The following is a 20,801-nucleotide window of genomic DNA, read 5'->3' as shown; positions in this document are numbered from 1 at the left end:
CTTCCCCTAGTCTGCCCTCTCTTCTGTCTCTCCCCACCTTCTCTTATCCCCTTCCCCTTCTCTTTTCCTGTAGGGCAGGATAGACTTCTGTACCCCATTTCCTGTATTTCTTATTTCCCAGTTGCATGTGAAAACATTTTTTTAAACATGTATTTTTAAAACTTTGGGTTCCAAATTTTCTCCCTCCCTCCCCACCCACCCTCATTGAAAAGGCAAGAAACTCAATATAGGTTATACATGTGCAGTTATGCAAAACACTTCTGTGTGGGATAGCGACCCCAACCCAAATTAAGCTCAGAGACTTCTCAAGGTGGAAAGCAAAGGTTACCTTTATTACAATCTCATGAGATGGCTATCTGCTCCTCCAATACACATGGAGAGAGAGAGAGAGACCGCCTAACAGGGGCCACCTTATAAAAGCAAATCTCTGCCCACCATGAAAACTAGTCTCCACCCACCACTATCCCTTACCCCCTTAACTGGGGGTGGGCTTACATTCTAAGCTTGAAAGTTTCTTCCTATCCCCTTAACTGGGAGGTGGGGCTTACATTCCAGGTACGAAATTCAAAGCCAAGGACAAACAGCTCAGGTTGGGGGGTGGGGCAGGACTTATTCTTGCTGTTAAGTGCTTAAAAACAGGGTCTGGGTGGGGGAGGATTTTGAAAGTCGTAATCAAGAATTATTTGACCCTTTGAGGAGCCTTCACTTCTAAGAGTTCATTTCTCACACTACCTTCTGAACTCATTACCTTAATTACACTGAGAAGTCTTCACTAGGACATCCCATTCACTTCCATAGTAGACGTATTGTGAAAAACTAACTCTATTTCCCTTAATCCTATCCTGCTCCCCCATTTATTCTATTCTTTCTTTTGACCCTGTCCCTTCTCAGAAGTATTTGCTTCTGATTACCCCCTTTCCTAATCTGCCCTCCTCTCTATCATCCCCCTACTCTCTTGTTCCCTTCTCCCCCTATTTTCCTGTAGGCTAAGACAGATTTCCATGCCCAATTGAATGTGTATGTTATTCCCTTCTTAAGCCAAATCCTATGAGAATAAGATTTCACTCATTTCCTCTCACCTTCCCCTGTTTCCCCTCCACTGTAAGAACTTTTCCTTTTCTGTTTTTTGTGAGATAATTACCCCATTCTACCTCTCTCTTTCTACTTCTCCCAGTATAATCCTCTTACCCCTTATTTTTATTCTCCAGATACCACCCCTTCATCTTCAACTCACCCTGTGCCCTCTATCTATCTATCTATATATACATATATATGTATATATATATATATATATATATATATGTATGTGTGTATATATATATATATATATATATATATATATACACATATAATTTTTTCCCTCCAACTACGCTAATACTGAAAAAGGTCTCATGAGTTATAAATATCATCTTTCCATGCAGGAATGTAAACAGTTCAACCTTAATGAGTTTCTTATGATTTCTCTTTCCTGTTTACCTCTTCATGTTCCACTTAAGTCTTGTATTTGAAAGTCAAATTTTCTATTCAGTTATGGTCTAGAATGCTTGAAAGTCCTCTATTTCACTGAATGGCCATTTTTTCCCCTGAAGGATTATACTTAGTTTTGCTGGGTAGGTGATTCTTGGTTGTAATCCTATTTCCTTTGCCCTCTGGAACATTACATTCCATGCCCTACAGTCCTTTAATGTAGAAGCTGCTAAATCTTGGGTTATCCTGATTGTGTTTCCACAATACTTGGATTGTTTCTTTCTGGCAGCTTGTAAGATTTTCTCCTTGACCTGGGAACTCTGGAACTTGGCTACAATATTCCTGGGAGTTTTCCTTTCAGGAGGAGATCGGTAGATTCTTTCAATTTCTATTTTGCCCTCTGGTTCTAAAATATCAGGGCAGTTTTCCTTGATAATTTCTTGAAAGATGATGTCTAGGCTCTTTTTCTGATCATGGCTTTCAGACAGTCCAATAATTTTTAAATTCTCTCTCCTGGATCTATTTTCTAGGTCAGTTGTTTTTCCAATGAGATATTTCACATTATCTTCTATTTTTTCATTCTTTTGGATTTGTTTTATAGTGTGTTGAATTCTCATCAAGTCACTAGCTTCCAGTTGCTCTACTCTAATTTTTAAGGAAGTACTTTCTTTAGTAATCTTTTGGACTTCCTTTTCCATTTGGCCAATTTTTCTTTTTAGGGCATTCTTCTCCTCATTGGCTTTTTGGACCTCTTCTGCCATTTGGGTTAGGCTATTTTTTAAGGTTCAGGAGGACTTTCAAAGTGCATTTGTTCTATGCATCAGAAGAGGACTTTGGTAGAAGATATCATTGATATGCAATTTAAACTTTCATTGATTTTCTGGTGGTGAAAATATGGAGGGACTTTTTACAGGACAGAGGATATTGCACAGGCACCAATTACTATCCAAAGAGATTCCACAGAACACCTAGTAAAAAGTGAGTTTGTGGATAATTAGGGCAGCTAAGTGGTACAGTGGATAGAGCACTAGGCCTGGTGTCAGGAAGACTAATCTTCCTAAGTTCAAACCTGGCCTCAGACACTTACTAGCTGTGTGACCCTGGGTAGAACCATCCAAAAGTAGAATGAGATGCTTCCAGAGCTAGTGACTTTCCTAGAAGTCTTCAGCTGAGACTGGATATTCATTTGTTGGAGATATTGCAGAGGGTGTTTCTTATTAGTTGTAGGTCTAACCAGGTCCTAGTACATGGTTCTGTCATTCTCTGAGATCTTGGTTTTGTTGGGAAAGTCAAATGAACGATTGTAAACCTTTGCAAACCTTAAAGCACATGATAAATGTCACATCATTATGGAAAATTCTAGACACAAGGAATAATGGATAGTAAAAACTGCAAGAAATGTGAGAAGAGTTGTAGAAAATGATGCAGAATGAAGAAAACAAAGCCAAAAGATTAGTCTACACTGACTACAAAAGGGTCAAACACAACTGCACTAAAAATCGGCAAAGCTCAACCAAATATAAGAAAAGATGTCCTGGACTATCAAAGTTAAAAGACGCAGTCTTCTTTTAAATGTTAAAAAAGTAGAAGATGGCTACAATATTTGGTGGTTTTCACTGTTTTCAGGAAATGTGCAGGAGTGGATGGGCGTGATTGGGTGCTTGTTGGGAAATGCCTGTTGTATAAAAACAATGAAACATATCAATAAAATCTAAAGTAAAGCAATAATATCTAAACAATATACAAGAAAACATCTTTCCTTTTTTCCCAACTCTTTAAGGCCAGATATGGTAAAATAAAGGAATGCTATAAATTGAGGAAAGCTAATCTATTTGAGGCAAGTGGGTGGTACAGTGGATAGAGCACAAGGCCTGGAGTCAGGAAGACTCATCTTCCCGAGTTCAGATCTGGCCTCGGACACTTACTATCTGTGAGACCCTGGGTAAATCACCTAACCCTGTTTGCCTCAGGTTGCTTATCTGTAAAATGAGCTGGAAAAGGAAATAGTAAACATTCCAGTATCTTTGCCAAGGAAGTTCCAAATGGAATTACAAAGAGTCAGACATGACTGAAATGAATGAACAACAACAAAATAGGTATTATAGGTGTTGTGGATGGAGTGCTGGACTTGAGTCAGGAAGACGTAGGTTCAAATCCACCTCAAATTATTACTAGCTGTGGGGTGAGTCATTTTAACCTCTCTTAGCCTCAATTTCTCCAACTACAGAATGGAGACAAAAATAGCACCTCCCTCACAGGATCACAAAGATCAAATGAAATACTCTATCTTACTTTGCCAGGCTTAAAACACTATAGTCCACTGCTACTATTACTATTGTTATTATCGCTACTTTATGGACATAAGAAAACTGAGGCTCAGAGACTCGGTTATGATCACAAGGTTGTCGTACCGTAGAAAGTGCACTCAATGAGAAGTCAGAGGATCTGGATTCAAACCCCTCCTCTCACTACCTGAATGACCTTGGACAAGTTACTTGGCCTGTCTGAGCCTGTTTCCTCATCTTAAAATGAGAGTATCAAACTGAATGGCTTCTAATGCTTTAAGTCTATGATAATGATTATCATAGATATCATGAGTAACCACCATGACTAATACAGCATCTTAAGGTTTGCAAAGTATTTATATATATATTTGTATATATATATGTGTGTGTGTGTGTGTGTGTGTGTGTGTGTATACGTATATAGATGTGTGTGTATATATATACATATATGTGTGTGTATATATATGTATGTATGTTATATGTATATCATATATATAAATAATAATAGCTATTTATATAGTGCTTTTAGGTTTGTAAAGCACTTTACATATGTTAGCCCATTTGAGCCTCATAACAGCTCAGTGGTGTAGGTGCTATTATTATCGCCATTATAAAGATGAGGAAACTGAGGGGGAGAGAGACGAAGTGACTTGCCCAGGGTCACACAGCTAATAAGTGTCTGAGATAGAATTTGAATTCAGGTCTTCCTGATTCCAACTCCAGCATTCTATTCATTGTACCATTTAGCTACTTTCTAAGGATCAAAGATGGAATTTGAATCCAGGTCTTTCTGACTCTCAAGTTCATTAACTGTGCCTACCAATGACATTTACTTTTATTTACAGTCTTCATAGAAATTTCAGTGCAATTCTCCCAGCAATGTGGCAGATAAAAATGCCAGGCAAAAGAGTATCTGATTATATGTATATATATATACATACATACATACATACACACATACATATATAAGTATGTATGTATTTGTGTGTGTGTGTATATATGCACACACACACTTATATTTACATATCTCCCCTAATAGAAGATAAAGAGAGCAGAAACTGTTTAATTTATGTCTTTTTTTTTTAATTCTTGGGGATTAGTACAGTGCCTAGTACACAGTAGACATTTAATAAATGCTTGTTGCCTAAGTGATTGCTCATTCACAATGATGTTAAAGGCCCAAAATGTGAATTCATCCAAGCGGGCTTTGGAGTTTTATGCCAATCATACCTTTATTCAATGCTCTGTTTTTCAGAAATAAGAGGAAGAAACTAAGTAAGCTGAAAAGCAGCCATGGCGTCAGATGCCAGTCACATGCTGGAGGCTGCCCTGGAGCAGATGGATGGGATTATTGCGGGTAGGGTTGCTTTTGAATCAATATAGCTGTACATGGATCATTTACAAAATGCTTAAAATGTTTTCTCACAAGCATGAAGTATGCCTAATTTTTAGGCATTTATGATGATGATGATGATGATGATGATGATGATGTATATGAGAAGCATTGTGGCACTATGAATAGAGAGCTGGCCTTGGAATCGGAAAGACTTCAGTTCAAATCTTGTCTCTTGATACATGCTGGCTGTGTGACCCTGGGCAAGTCATTTAACTTCAGTGCTCCAAGCAACTCTTTAAGACCATAAGCTGCAGACCTGCATTAATGGAGAGATTATTGTCACAGGAAGTTCCCTACCAATGAAATCTTAGGTCAGGGCCAAAATAAAAAAAAAAGTAATGTATTTAAAAACACCATTTTTCTGTTTAAAGGAAACTCAAAGCAGAAGAAATTAAGTGCTGAGGGCATAGCATGTATTCAGAGAGTCCTGAATTCTAAATTGCACTTGATGTTGCAATCTAGTGACAATAATTTGTTGGATTCATAATGGGTGGGGAAAGTCAGCCTGCAAGTTCTCTGTCTGCCCAGCTGTTTGGCATCTTCTTTTCCTCATTTTGTTTCCAATTTTAGCCAACTGTTAGTTAGAGTCTATATTTGGTAGCCTATGCTTTCATTCACCAGTTAGGTCCTTTAATATAAGCAATATGGTAGGGGAAAAAAAACCCTGATCGGTAGAAATGCTTATCATTCTGTGAATTTCTCAGATTAGTTGATTCTTTAGGTTGAGGCCTACCCAGAACACTCTTCATGTTTCAACCCTTTATGAAAATGTTTCTAAAACTTAGGAGTCAGTACAAAGCAGTGGCCAAGTGAACACGGCAGAATCTCCTACTTTTAATCAGAGAATCTGGGAGCAAGACATGACCTTTGAGAGCATCTGGTCCAGGGTTCTTAACATGGCATTCATGGAACCTCTAGGGATCTGTGGGCACATTTCAGGGGATCTATGAACTTGGGTGGAAAGAAAAAAAAATCTCATTTTTATTTCAATATAATTGATTTCCCTTGTTCATTTAAATATATTATTCTAAGAAACATTATTCATAAGTTACACAAGATTGCCAAAAGGTTCCATGACACTAAAAAGGTTAAGAACTCCTGATTCAGGCCAACCCTCTCATATTACAGATGAGGAAGCTGAGACAATGGAAGGAGAAGTGACTTTGGATAATAAGATTACATAGAATTAGAGCTTAAAAAAAAAACCTAGAGGTCATCTAGTCCACCAGCCTTGCTTAACAGATAAGGAAACTGAGTCACAGAGAATAAGATCGCCCAGTTAGCAAGTAACAAAGCCAAGATTTGAATCCAGGTCATCTTACTCTAAATGCATTGTTCTTTCTGCTGTACTGCATGCCTAAGGTTATATAATTAGTAGCAGAACTATGCTTGAACCAACCAGGATCTTGAGATTTCCAGTCCTGTCTTCCACGGTACCACTGCTACTGCCACTGCTTGCTGGGTTTTATTGGGAATGTGCAGACACTCTGATGATTTGCGTGGGTTTATTTTACATCTTGCGGTTTTACTGAAAGTCAATTGATTTTATTAGTTTGTTCTGTGGTGTTTCTGTTCCATTTTTTCTTTTCTTTTGTTTTTTTGGTTTTGTTTTGTTTTTGCCTGGAAGATAGTAAGTGCTTAATGAATATCAATTCATTGATTGATTATGCTTTAGATTTGGATTAGAAGACCTCTGAGTTTCCCTTCCACTTCTGAAATTCTATGTTATATTAAGGCAGTACTGATCTTGCCCTTTTTGATGCCTTATATAATTTCCTGTTTTTATTCTGCATTTTATATCTTGGATAGCTTTTTGGTTGGGCAGCTCTTTCTTATATTGGAATCAGCCTCTCTTACAGCTTCTTCATATTGTCCTTAGCCTTATCTTTTGAGGCCAAGCAAAACAAGCCCAGGAACTCCCCTAGGTGTATCAAGGGCTTCAGACCCCTATTCCAGCAAGTTTATGTCCTAGGATTGGGGAAGTCTTGGTCTTTTGTATAATTAGTTTGAGGGTTTAAAGATCTTCCTCTCTTTCTAGAATTACCTGACAAAGTCACTGACATTTGCTTCTCTTTTTCCAAATTCCAGAATATAAAATATTAATAGGATTATAATTTAGAAGGCAAGAATTTCACTGAGTAATCTACTCTTGTTAAACAGGAAATGTGAGTCATCAAACATTTATTAAGCATCTACTATAGGCCATAAGCACCAGGGATACAAAGAAATGCAGAAAACATTTCCTGCCCTCAGTGAGCTTAATCACAGTCTAATGGCGGAGACAACATCTAAACATCTCTGTACAAACAAGATATGTTACAGGATAAAGTGGAAATAATCAACAGAGAGAAGGCACTAGCATTAAGGAGTACTGGGAAATTAAAATGGAACTGTTAACTTTTTGCTTGAAAATAAAGAACATTTAGGAATGTGTGGATTTTTCAGATTTTGTGGACAGACATTGTGGTCCTGCTTGTATGATTTGGATCATCCTACTCTGTTGGAAGCAAGCAGGAACCCAATTTTCTGTTTGCTCAGTCTACACAGTGTCTTTTTTACTCAAACACAGATTTTACCCATAATGGGATCTAGAAGCTAATAACTCACAAGGGAACTTGAATTGCATTCACCATATCCTTCACCCTCTTGATACGGCTCCACTTGGTGATCTCATCAGCTTCATGGATTTAATGATCATCCCTACATTGGTGATTCTCATATCTCTGTAACCTCTTTGCTGATGTACAATTTCACATTTCCAGATCCCTTTCAGAATCTTGAACTTGATGCCATTAAATTCACCATGTCCAAAACTGAACTCATTATCTTACTCCTTAAACCCCACCCACCCACCCAACCCCTGGCATCTTCCCTATTACTGTGGAGGACAATACCATCCACTCAGTCTATTAGGATTGAAACCTAGGCACTGTTGTGAATAAAATTCTGAGAGACATAGCTCTGGGTGTTAAAAATCAACATATTAACTAGGCCATCTAATAATCACAAAATGAATGGTCAGTGGTCTCTTGGTGATCAGAGACAAAAAGGAGTCTCTGGCTCCCGTGACAAGTGAAAAGCAACCCTGACTGGTAGACATTCATGTAAGGGGGGTGGACCCAGAGTCCTTAGTCAGTCACCATTACTTCATCATTGGGGAGGGGGAGTCATCTGAGGAGAATGGCCTGGTCAGTGAGGTATAGCAGCCTCCATCAGTTCAGGCAGTGATACCCTCCCAGGTCAGGGTCTCTCTGTCTTTATTTCTCCTTCCTGAGCCAGGCTACCCCAAACTCCAATGAAGGGACCAAGGAGAGAAGATAAGGTAATGGGTTAGAGTGAAAAGAGAGCTTGAGAAGGAAAATAGTGACTAAATTAAGATGGAGGGAAATTCATAAATAGTAATTATAACTTTGAATGTGAATTAGAAAAAAATAATAAAATTCATAGGAAAAACAAAAAGTCAAGAATATTACAGAAAATAATGAATAAAAGTGTAAAGAAAGGAGAATTAATAGTACCAGATCTTAAACTGTCTTATAAGCCAGTAAAATTATCAAAACTATCTGGTATTGGCTAAGAAATAGAAAGGTAGATTAATGGAACAGACATGTAATTTACAGCAACAAATATAATAATCTTGTATTTGACAAATATAAAGATTTAAGATTTTGGTATAAGAATTTATTATTTGGTAAAAAACAAAATTGTTGGGAAAACTGAAAAGCAGTATGGCAGAAAGTGGCCACAGGCCAATATCATAAACCATTTACCAAGATAAGATCAAAATGACCTAGATGTAAAGAGAGATTTTACAAGAAAATTAGAAGAATGTGGAACATATAGCTTATCAGACTTATGGATAGGCAAACAATTTATGAATATACAAGAGACAGAGAGCAAAGTTCAGCATAAAATGGTTAATTTTGATTACATTAAATTTAAAAGGTTTTGTATAAATAAAATATAGCCAAGATCAAAAGGAAAGCAGAAAATTGGGGGAAATTTTCTATAGACAGTTTATCAGATAAAAGTCTCATCTAAAATATGTAAAGAACTTTGTCAAATCTATAAGAATACAAGTTATTTCCCAACTAAGAAATGGTCAAAGGATTATGAACAGGCAGTTTTCCAATGAAGAAATCAAAATAATTTATAATCATATAAAAATGTTCTCAACCATTATTGATTAAAGCAGGGGTGAGGAATCTGCAACCTGGAGGACATATATTATGGCCCTCTAGGTCCTTGAGTGCAACCCTTTGACTGAAAGGACCTAGAGGGCCACATGTGTCCTTGAAGTGCAGATTCCCCACTCTTGGATTAGAGAAATGCAAATTAATGCAGCCTTGAGATATTATTTTACACCTACCAGATTGGCTAAAATGAAAGAAGGGGAAAGTGACAAATGTTGGGAGGGATATGGAAAAACTGGGACACTAATTCATTGTTAGTGGAATTGTGAACTGACTCAACCATTTTGGAGAGCAATCTGGAAATATGCCCAGTGAGGATTCAACTACCTATACCGTTTGACCCAGCAGTACCACTACTTGTGCTATGTCTGAAGATAATTAGAGTAAAAGGAAAAAAAGCTAAATGTTCTAAAATGTTGATAGCAGCCCTCTTTGTGGTGGCAAAGAACTGAAATTACAGGGATGCCCATCAATTGGGGAATGGTTGAACAAGTTGTGGTATATAATGATGATGGAATACTAGTCTGCTATAAGAAATGATGAGCTCAATGATTTTAGAAAAACATGGAATGACATTCATGAAATAATGAATAGCAGCATGAGCAGAGCAAAGAGAACATTGTATACAGTAACAGCAATATTCTTTTAAGAATAACTTTGATCAAATAAGTTATTTTGACTATTATAAATACCCAAATTAACTATAAAGGACATATGAAGAAGGCACTATTTGCATCCAGAGAAAGAATTCAGAAATAGAAGTGTATATAGAATAAGTGTGTGTGTGTGTGTGTGTGTGTGTATGTCTATTTGTGTCTAAATGTAGCTGTCTCTTAAGGCGGTAGTGGGGGGATGTCAAGGGGAGGGAAGAAAAACAAGAAATTTATGTGACAATTTTGTTGTATACTTGAAAGGAATAGCAAGTTGTATGCACAGTAGATTTGGTGTAATCATCTTTTTTATTGTACGATGTTATGGAAATGCTTGCTGTATTCCATAAATTACAAATAAAATTTTTAAAAAGATTTTCTTTCTTTGAGCAAAATTCCTTTAAATCTATCCCAGTTCTCCAGTCTAACCAAACACTCTTTCATTCTTCTAAGTAAGTTTTCTCTAGCCTTTTTTAATTTGATGTAATCTTCAAGATCTTTTGGATTCCAATTAGGATCCTCTACAGGCCAAAGCTAGGCTGACCTACCTGCAAAACTAGCCTTTTCATTGCATCTATAATAGCTTGTCATTTCCCAAAGGAAAGTGAATTTGTTTTAGATCCATAACATCTCCCCATGAAACCTCTAAAAATTGCTTGAAATTGAGTGACCACAGCTGCTGGATCCTCATCAAACTTAGGAGTGTTTCTTCTCCAAGTACAACGATCAGTGGAGCTGAATGGAACATGCTGTCTGAGTAACACTGCATACCCTCTGCGATCATGGGTGGCAACCTCTTATAGAGGAAAAATGCCTTCAGGTTTTTCTTTTGCCTTGAGAGAATTCAGTCTCTCAGTGGAGACAGAGGGGCAGTAAGAAGGCAGAGACTTGGGGAGGAGAGGAAGAAGGAGAAAGTGAAGGAGCTGCAGCCAGCCCATATAGGCAGCTCTGGAATCTCAGAGCTGTCCACTTGGGATTCTTTGAGCTGCAATTTCCCAAGTGGCTCCTGAACAGGAGAGCAAGTTATCAGCAGAGGGTTTCACAGAAGAAGCTGGTAAGTCAGGGTAATTAGGTAAGGGAGAAGAAGCCAAGAGAAGTAGAGGAACCAGAGAGGAAGGGGTTAAGGCAGGCTGGAAAACTGGAAGCTAGATCAAAGAGGCAGGTGGGGTTGAAGGAGTGAGAGAAAGCAAGGCAAGGGAGCAGAGAAGGAACTTGGGGGGGAGATTGAGCTGATGCCAAGAGATGGCTGGATTTTAGTGGTTGGATCCATCAACCTACTCCAGAGGTACCAGTAATCCAGCTGCTCATGGCTCTTGTCTGCTATCACTTGCCTTAAATCTTTCAATTTCTGAAAACTAAAAGAGCCGTCTTGGGCCACAATGATTCCCCAGCTGAAGTAGTTCTTGTTAAATATCACAGAACTTAATCTCTTGCTTTTTTGTCATCCCTGGCTCCATGGATAGGCCTCCTTTATCCCATGCTGTAAGGTGTTTTTCTTTTTCTTTTCTTGGTGAGGCTATTGGGGTTAAGTGACTTGCCCAAAATCACACAGTTAGTAAGTGTTAAGTGTCTGCGGCTGGATTTGAACTCAGGTCCTCCTGACTCCAAGGCCAGAGCTCTATTCACTGTGACACCTCGCTGCCCCCATAAGGAGTTTTTCTAAGGGAGTCACATTTGGCATGCTGTTTTTGCTATTTTGGGCTCCCATTATATATGTTTTAAAAATTCATAAATGTGATCTAGGTTTAAATCTTTTAGTGTAATTTCCTATCTCTGCTCTTTAAATAAACGGTCTCCAAAACTGTCCTTTCTTAGACTTTCAATTGCTTTTCAGAAGTCCCTGACCGAAGGGGACATGTAGTTCAGAGGATAGTCACAGACCTGATACTCGCCTTTGTTAATCTAACTGGGGTTCAGGGGTCCTTTGCAAGAGTCCCTTTCTGACTGCTCAAGATATAACTAATGCCAGTTTCTCAACACCAGAAGTGCTAGACAGTTAATGGCTAAGGAAAAGGAAAAACCAAACTGGGTTATTTCAGTGCTTTTGGTACAAATGAAGCCTCCTGAGAGGACACAGAATTCCTTTATTAGCCCTTGCTTTCTATGACTTGGTTCCCAGGGCCATGCTCCCCAAATTTAGTTGAGGCTGCCAATGAATTCTGTTCTCTGACCCCAGGTCATAAGCTAATGGGGGCAAGAATGAGGGCTAAGCCTGGAGACCATTTCTTCTTCCCTAAACAAGCTAATTTCTTTTTTTTTTCTTTTTTGGTTAGGCAATGGGGTTAAGTGACTTGCCCAGGGTCACACAGCTAGTAAGTGTTATATGTCTGAGGCCTCATTTGAACTCAGGTCCTCCTGACTCCAGGGCCGGTGCTCTATCCACTGCAACACCTAGCTGCCCCCTTCGCTAAACAAATTAAAGGGTGTTGTGGTGTAATTTAATGCCTCTGATGAAACTACAGCTAGGGCTAAACACAAGTTTGCTGCTATTACCACACCCACACCTTCCCCCTCCACTGATAATGCAAAAGCAGCTTGTTTTATAGATACACACACAGAAGATGAATTTGCTCTCTTACCTCACTTCTCCCTAAAGACCTTGCAGGCTAGGGCATCAGGTATTAGGCCCTCAACTCTGGCTCAATAACACTATTTCCCTTCATTCATTCTAGCTTTGGGGGAGAATAAACTGAGAAAAAGGAATGAGGACATCTGAACATGAGAAATGGAGCATTAGAGAGTAGAACAGGAGTTTTGTAAAGAAACTTGAGGCAGGTGGAATGGGAATGGGGTCTTAACTAGAAAATCCAGTTCAGGTCCTATTTTCCTTTCTAGATGACATTATTTCAAGTTTCCACAAGATCTGTGATGGGCTACTTTGGAACTAGTCCTCTTGGGTGGAGAGGGACTGAGTATCGCTGAGAAACTAGGCACGAGGTCTCTCAGAGACAAAGCCTGACTGGTTGAAAAAATAGATCCAGGGTCGCTAAGAGGCCAAGAATGTGGTCACTCAGATGTCTATTCTGGAGTCAGATTCAAGCTCAAAAAGGCACAGATTATTTGGCTTCTACACGGATGCAAAGAAATTCAGGAAAGGTCATGTTTCTGCACTGATGTTTATTAGACAGCTAAGATGTTAGCAGCTACAATTATGCACACCTACAACAGAGAGATGGGAGGAAGGGATACTACAGAAAAAGCACGCATTGGCAGAGGGAGCAAGAAGGGAAAGTCAGCTTAGAATTTGGGATTCCAGATGCTTCTAGGCTAAGTGTATATTGGGCGATGTTGGTTTCATCAACAGATGTTCTTTGGAGTTACCCTCTTCATGGACATGGACATTGCTATCATCTGGGGTGGGAGATCTCAGCAACACTGGAAGAGAGGAAGACATGTATTAGAGAAATCCAAAGACTAATATAAGAGTTTATTCAGGATGGGGGAGACAGGAGCATTTTTGTAGGCAGTAGGAGATGAGTGAGTAGAGGATTGAAAATAAGTGAGAGTGGGGAAGAGAGGAATGATCTATTCAAAGAGACTGAATGGAATGGAATCATGTGAACAGGTGGGGGGGGCCTTGATAAGGAGTAAGGCCACTTTCTCTAGTGAGACCCTAGGTGAAGGAGAAAAGTAGTGACAGAAGGCATCTGAATTGATAGAAGTTAAGGAAGAAGGGAAAAGAGTGAATTCATGGGGAATGGCCTCAATTTTCTCTGTAAAAGATGAGCCAGAGTATGCGAGAGTAGAGGGAGAGGGAGCCATGAGAGGTTTGAGAATGGCTGAAAAGGTTTGGAAGAGCAACTGTAGAGATTTGGCTATAGAGCTGATAAGGAAGGTGTGGTAGGATGGACTAGCAGCACTAAAGGTCTGGTTGAGGTTATGTCACATAAACTGGTCATGGACCCGTTCAGAATGGTTGCATGATTTTCTCCACCTTTGTTCAGCAGCAGGCTTTTAGGAACAAAAGCAACAAATGGTGGGAATGATACAAGGCTAAGGTTTGGCTGGACACGGTTTCTAACATGATAAGCCTGCTGAGGATGCAAGAGAGGAGGACGGTGTAGAGCTGAATAGGATCACAAGGGAGTCAGGATGAGGAGAAGAGGAGAGAGTGCTACTGCAGGGGAGATGTCTTGGGAAAAGATTGAGGGGTCAAGAGATCAGAGATAATGAGGAGGAGGAGGAATAGAGTTATGTAAGGGAAGGCAGAAGGAAAGGTGATTATGGTCAGAAAAGGGGATTTCAGGATTCTTTCCCATGAAAGTCATACATTTGTGAGTGATGACAAGATCAAGAGTATGATCATCTTAGTGTGGGGTTCAGGTGTGGTGGAGGAGTGAGTAGCTCATGGAAGGTGAGCACACTAAATGGGTAGGGCATTTGATGGAGAATCAGTATGTATGTTGTGATCCCCAAGTGTGAGGGCAGGAACCAGGGATGAAAAAATAATTGTTAGCCAAGTATTCAACTCATTGAGGAAGAAAGGAGAGTGACCTAGGGGTCTGTAGACAACAGCTACCAGGATTTTGATTGGGTGCTAGATATGAATAGCATGAATATCAAAGGAAGAAAGGTTACTGAGTAAAGAAGGAAGGAAGAGAGCCTGGAAGTGGCAATGGGGAATAAGAAAGATTCTAACTCTCCTGCCTCTACCAATGGGCTGGAGGGAATGAGAAAAGGTACAGCCAGTACTGGAAAGGGTCTGCCAGGGAGGCTGATCCATCAGAGGAAAGCAGGTTTCAGGAAGAGATAGTAGATTGAAAAGTGGGAGAGGAATCAATTTGAGATGAAGTGCAGTTTTTTGCCTATGGAACAGCCATTGCTGAAGTCACAGTGGAAGGGTGAGGTGGAGTTAGAATGAAACTTTGGTGTGGGAAGGTTGGCAGTGCTTTTTGTGATAGCTAAGAATTGGAAACAAAGTGAATACTTATCAATGAGGGTAAGGCTAAACATATTGTGGTACATGCATGTAAAGGGCTATTACTGTGCATTAAGAAAAGGTCTGCACAGCACTCGCTAGCTATGTGACTCTGGGCAAGTCACTTAACCCCAATTGCCTCACCCAAAAAAAAGAAAAAGAAAAGAAAAGGTCTGTGTGATGAACACAGAGAAGCATGGAAAGATCAGTATGAACAGATGAAGAATGAAGTAAACAGAGGCAAGAAGACAACGTACACAACTACAGCGCAAAAGGAAAGAACCACTATGCGCCAAAGATCAGAAGTCAACGTAACAAATTCTTAAAAACGAAATGAGACTTGAATGAAGAGATTTGAGAGGACACCCCCAATCCATCCTTTGGTGGCAGTGGGAGGTCCACAGGTGTTCCACATTGCCCATGGTTTGGAGTTTGCTTTTTTTTTGATGCATTGGTCAGTTGTGCTGATCTGTTTTTGTTCTCTAAAAAATAACCATTTGTTCCACAGGATGGCTCTTAGGAAGGGGAGAGGAAGGTAACTGGATAACTATGATGATGTTAGAAAAATGTGGCATCAAAAAAAAAATTTTCAGATGCAGCATCAATAAAAATTCATGGAAAGAAAAAAAAGAAGAAAAAAAGAAAGGAGGGGAAAATAATAAAAACCTGCTTGGAAACATGAGTAGCAATCTAGCACAAAATTAGATTAAGGTGAACATATCACACCATATAAGCTCCAAATGTCTAAGTTACCAAGACATTAAAAGGTCACATAATGAATAAATTGAAAGAGCAGAAAAAGGAGTACATTTCATATTAATTGATATGGGATGAGTTCTTTAGCTAATAGTGAAGATCACAAATAGACTGCTTTGATTGCTGAAAATTGAAAAGCTATGGCACAACCAATATCAGTGCAGTTAAAATTAATACAAAAGCAGTTAACTGAGTAGAAAATTTTTGCAGTGGAATTCTGTGATAAAGATTGGCTAAACAACCTATATCTAGAACTGATTCAAGCACACAGAAACAAGGGACTTCTTAATAAATGAATTGTCAGAGCATATGAATAGGAAGTTCTTGAGGGAAGAAAGACAAGCTGAAACTAAAATATGAAAAAAATGTTCCAAATCAATAGTGATAACAAAATGTACATCATTCCGAGGTTCGATCTCACTTTCGTCAGACTGGCAAAGATGGCAAAAAGGGAAAACAGCAATTACTGGGTAGGTATAATGAGAAGAAAGCCATATTAGTGCGTTGCTGGTGAGGCTATGGGTTGGTATCATCATGCTGGATAGCAGCTTAGAACTATACCCCAAAAGTCACTAAACCATGTACACCATTTGATCTACCAACACCACTGCCTGGCAAGTATCACTAAGTGGTAAGAGAATGAGAGAGAGAGAGAGAGAGAGAGAGAGAGAGAGAGAGAGAGAGAGTAAAAATGATCCTTATGTACAAAGATTCCATGGCAGAACTTTTTCTTGTAGAAAAGATTTGTAAACTAAGAGGAAGTTCACTAATGAGGCAGCAGCTAAATAAATTATAATATATGAAGGCAATGAAATATTACTGTGCTATAAGAATGATTAAAGAGACAGATTCAAAGATATATGGAAAGACTAAAATGAACTGATGCCCACTGAAGTTAGCAGAAACAGGAAGATAGCTTGTAAAATGGCTGCAACATTGCAGAGAAAAATAATTTGGTGAGAGTTTAAAAACTTGGATCAATGCAATGACCATTTACAACTCCATAGGATAGTTGATGAATTATGCTTTTTACATCTTGATTGGCTAGTATTGGACAAGTAGTGTAAGACGAAGCATACAATTTCAACATGGCCAATGTGTGGATATGCTTGGCTGATGAAACTAGAGAAATTTGTTTCAAAGGAGGGTTTTTTAAAAACTGTAGGTGAAGAGAATTGGGAAAAAGGTAATTATTGATAGTGATGAAAGGAAAAGGGAAATGGAAATGGAAAAGAAAGAAAGGAAAGGAAAAGAAAGAAAGAGAGAAGGAAAGGAAGGGAAGCGCATTGGTGAAGAATTTTGAAAAACTAATCACCAATTGCTGCAGCTTTAGAACTAACATTGAATTTATTGAATATGTTTAAATTTTTGATGTAATAGTTCCAAGTATAACCCTATTCCTCTTATTCTTTCTGTATGAAAGTGTTCATGTTTGTTAATGTCTGTTAAGTTCAGAAATACAAAAAAAAATTTTTTTAATCCCCCATCCAGACTTTCCATCATTCAGGAAATGGATACAATGATTGTACCAGCAAGACACCAAGTCCTGCTGATGTCTTTGTTAAACTGAACAATAGAGGGCAGTGCCCAGGACCCTGAAATGGACATTTTGGGAAATAAAGAGGACAAAGTCCAACTGCACTGACTGCAGTGAGCTTATACATGAGCTTTCATCTGATGGTCTTCAAATAGCCCAGATCCACTCCCCTGACAAGAACATCCCCCAATTCATACTTGGTATTAGCTCATCATTGTCGACTTCCATTGGGTCCTGTCTTTTACAGTGCAGCTGGCACAACAGCAAAAGACCTAGGAACAGAACAGCAATTACAGAGGAATCCTGAGTCACAAGCAGGGCTCAGAATAACACAGGCCTGGCTCTTCTGGGGGAGTGAAACTGCCTCCCAGGGCTTAAGATTTTTCCTTATGGATGTCATGAAATCATTTCCCAAACCATTTGTCCCCAGTGAAAATGGCTTGTCAAGGTGAACCTTATAAAATAAAGATTCCTTCCCTGTCCAACTGCTAAACACTGAATTCTCTAAACAATTTATGTTGTCATCTTAGCGCCTTGTTAATAAGACTCCACTTCTGTCAGAAAGGACCTAAGATAAAAACAGCAACCTGAAGATGTGTCTCCTATTCCACTTTCAGAGTGTTGCAACACTGTAGTTGAACACTATTTCCTCTGTTGGGCAAGGACTTAAGTGTCAGGATTCCACAGCGCACACGCACACACACACACGCCCCTTCTCCCTTAGAGATGCATTAGTTTTTAGGTAAAAAATCTCCCACCTGTTATCATTCACAGGTTTACGCAAAGCAGCACTATCAAAGGTGATTTCACCCCGAGCAGAAACCATAGATAGGTATACCAAACACTTTGCAGTTAACATGGTCTTACCTTTACTAGTGTTTTCTAACCATTTTTTAAACCCTTCTTGCTGACTGTTGACACACAGGGTACAGGAGAGGAGGAAGAGGCTTATGACAAGCTTCATTGTGAAGTTCAGACTGGGATGCAAGAAAGAGATGTTCAAGAATCCACATCAACATGCATAAATGCCTTTTGGTTTTGCTGTTGTAATATTCCTGGTTTGATATTTACATGTACTTTCATTAAAAACAACTAAATATTTAAAAGCTCAAAAATTGTTTTACAAATCATCAGAAGCCATGAATTTTAACAATATTCCATTAGCAATTTGGAAAAAACCAGTAGGGTGTCCTCAGCATGGATAGCATTGATACCATTGATCTTTTCTAGGTTTTGCTCCCAGTTCTGTAACTGACCAACATAGGTCAGTCAGGCATATAGTTCAATTAACCAAATCATTTTAAAATGCATTATTTATCTGCCTATTATATATCTTGCAATGTGTTAGGCCCTAGATAGATAGATATAGATATATATATATAGATATATATAGATATATATATTTTAAGTATTCACTGCTCTCAAGGAGATTACATTCTGTTCAGGTTTTATTTAGAGTCTGGTACCTGTTATCCCTGAGGTCATATAAAGAAAGAGAAGAAAGAGCCCTTGCCCACAGGAACATTCTCAGCTAGATGTGATAAAGGCTCTGTAGCAAAAAGGAAGCAAAGAAGGGCCTCAAAGAAACACACTCACCTAGGGTGCCTTCTTCTTTCTCAGAGCATTGAGGAGGCCCAACTGTGAGTGCTACTGGGCAATGGAGGAGAGGCTAGTATTTATACAAACCTTTCACCACTAGAACAAATAAGAGTTGAGTCTGCTCAGGAGAGTTGGGAAATTCCCCCTTCGAAAATTTTTCTTGGATGATTATTGAAAAAAGTGTCAAGGAACAGAGAAGCTGTCACTTTTTTAGACTATAAAATATTCTGGTGTTTATACATATATATATATGTATGTAACTCTGGTTTCTTGGCAGGTTTTTTTTAATTGGCATGCCTTCTTCTACTTTCATTGTCTTAGAACAAAGGAAAGAGCCCTCATGGGGTCCTTTAAGTACATTGAACCAGAAAATCACGCACTTTGAATGTTGTGGATAACTTGCGGTCTTTATAGCACATTAATTCTATTTTTTTAATTTATTTTTAGTTTTCAACATTTACTTCCACAAGATTTTGAGTTCCAAATTTTCGCCCTATCTCACCACTCCCCCCACCCCAAGATGGCATGCATTCTGAATATCCCTTCCCCTAGTCTGCCCTCCCTTCTTTCTCTCCCCCCTTCTCTTATCTCCTTCCCCTTCTGCTTTCCTGTAGGGCAGGATAGATTTCTGTACCCCATTTCCTGTATTTCTTATTTCCCAGTTGTAAGAGAAAATTTTTTTTAATGTATGTGTTTTTAAAACTTTGGGTTTCGAATTTTCTCCCTTCCTCCCTCCCCACCCACCCTCATTGATATAGCACATTCATTCTAACCTCTTGGAGTCTGAATCCACATTGTTCTTCTTCGGTCCTTTCGATCAGATCTGACTTTTCATGACCACATTTTGGCATTTTCCTGGCAAAGATACTGAAGTAGTTTGCCATTTCTTTCTCCAGTTAGTTTTAGGTGAAGAAATGAGGCAAATGACATCAAGTGACTTGCCCAGGGTTACATTGCCAGTAAGGGCCTGAGGCCAGATTTGAATCAAGAAGATGAGTTTTCTTGACTCCAGGCCCTGCACTCTATCCACTTTGCCATCTAGCTTCCTGAACCCAGTTTAGTTCTGAATTATAAAAATAACTAACATTTTTATAGGTTTATAAAGCACATCACAGATATTCTCTCATTTGAGATTTATAACAACTTCATGTGGAAAGTACCACAGATTATTTTCACTTTACAAATGAGGAAATTGTGGCCTGGAGAGGTTAAGTACCTGGCCCATGGTTAAACCAAGGGAAAGCTACAAGCAGAGATTATTGAGTTAAAGTTTTATGTTCCTGTTTTCTGACTGACCTGATTAAGGAATTCTGTGTGAAGATCCTGTCACAATCTGTGGGAGGACTATATCTGATACTTCTTATGTCTCCCACAGAACCTACCAAAGTTCTTGGCATATATTAAGTTACAAAATATATAAAAAATACACAAAATAAAAGAGTTGGAAGGGCTAGCTTATACATGACACAAGGGCCATGGTTTGTCGTATAGGTGTAGCCCCTCACACAAGCTTGCAGAGACTGATAAAATAGCTCTCCGGGGGAAAGGAATTGATAATCATAGCTGTCGGTGTAGACCAATATCTCACACCATATGTCAAGATAAGTTCAAAATGGGTACACAATTTAGACATGAAAGGCAACATCATAAACAAATAAGGGGAAATGGTTTACCTGTTAGATTTATGGAAAAGGGAAGAATTTATGGCCAAACAAGAGATAGAGAACATTATAGGATATAAAATGGATAATTTTGATTACATCAAATTAAAATATTTTGCACAAACAAAACCAATGCAGCCAAGATTAGAAGAGAATCAGAAAACTGGGTTGGGAGTTAGGGGTGGAATTTTTATAGCAAATTTCTCTGATAAAGGCCTCATTTCTCAAATACATAAAGAACAGAATCAAATTTCTAAGAATACAAGTCATTCCTCAATTGGTCAAAGGATATGAAGAGAGAATCTTCAGAAGAAGAAATAAAAGTCATTTGAAAAAATG

General features: G+C 38.7%; 1 protein-coding gene and 1 long non-coding RNA gene across 20 annotated transcripts in view; one reads left to right on the top strand and one right to left on the bottom strand.

The window, feature by feature from the left end:
• Positions 1-20,801, top strand: part of PPFIBP2 (PPFIB scaffold protein 2) — a 216,838-nt gene that overhangs the window by 43,731 nt on the left and 152,306 nt on the right. For 17 of the 18 annotated variants that reach the window (XM_078148356.1, XM_078148357.1, XM_078148359.1 and 14 more), the window contains one exon: positions 5,008-5,109. The exons of the other annotated variant lie outside the window; for it this stretch is intronic. In XM_078148356.1, coding sequence (XP_078004482.1) covers positions 5,046-5,109 — 64 coding nt within the window. In that variant the 5' untranslated portion in view covers positions 5,008-5,045. The remainder of the gene's footprint in view (positions 1-5,007; positions 5,110-20,801) is intronic. 18 annotated transcript variants of the gene reach the window in all.
• Positions 13,092-18,887, bottom strand: LOC110220956 (uncharacterized). Of its 2 annotated transcripts, XR_013483982.1 has the most exons (4): positions 18,799-18,887; positions 18,070-18,179; positions 17,400-17,474; positions 13,092-13,366 (listed from the first exon to the last, which is right to left on the bottom strand). It is a non-coding gene; the product is annotated as an uncharacterized LOC110220956 (long non-coding RNA). The 2 variants fall into 2 exon arrangements; XR_002327990.2 differs by lacking the exon at positions 18,799-18,887 and having other exon boundaries at positions 18,070-18,289.

Source organism: Phascolarctos cinereus, unplaced genomic scaffold, assembly GCF_003287225.1.
Source record: "Phascolarctos cinereus isolate Bilbo 61053 unplaced genomic scaffold, phaCin_HiC Scaffold_9;HRSCAF=440, whole genome shotgun sequence".
NCBI classification, from domain to species: domain Eukaryota; kingdom Metazoa; phylum Chordata; class Mammalia; order Diprotodontia; family Phascolarctidae; genus Phascolarctos; species Phascolarctos cinereus.
The sequence above is the reverse complement of the archived record's forward strand: the minus strand, read 5'-3'. Positions and strand labels throughout refer to the sequence as shown.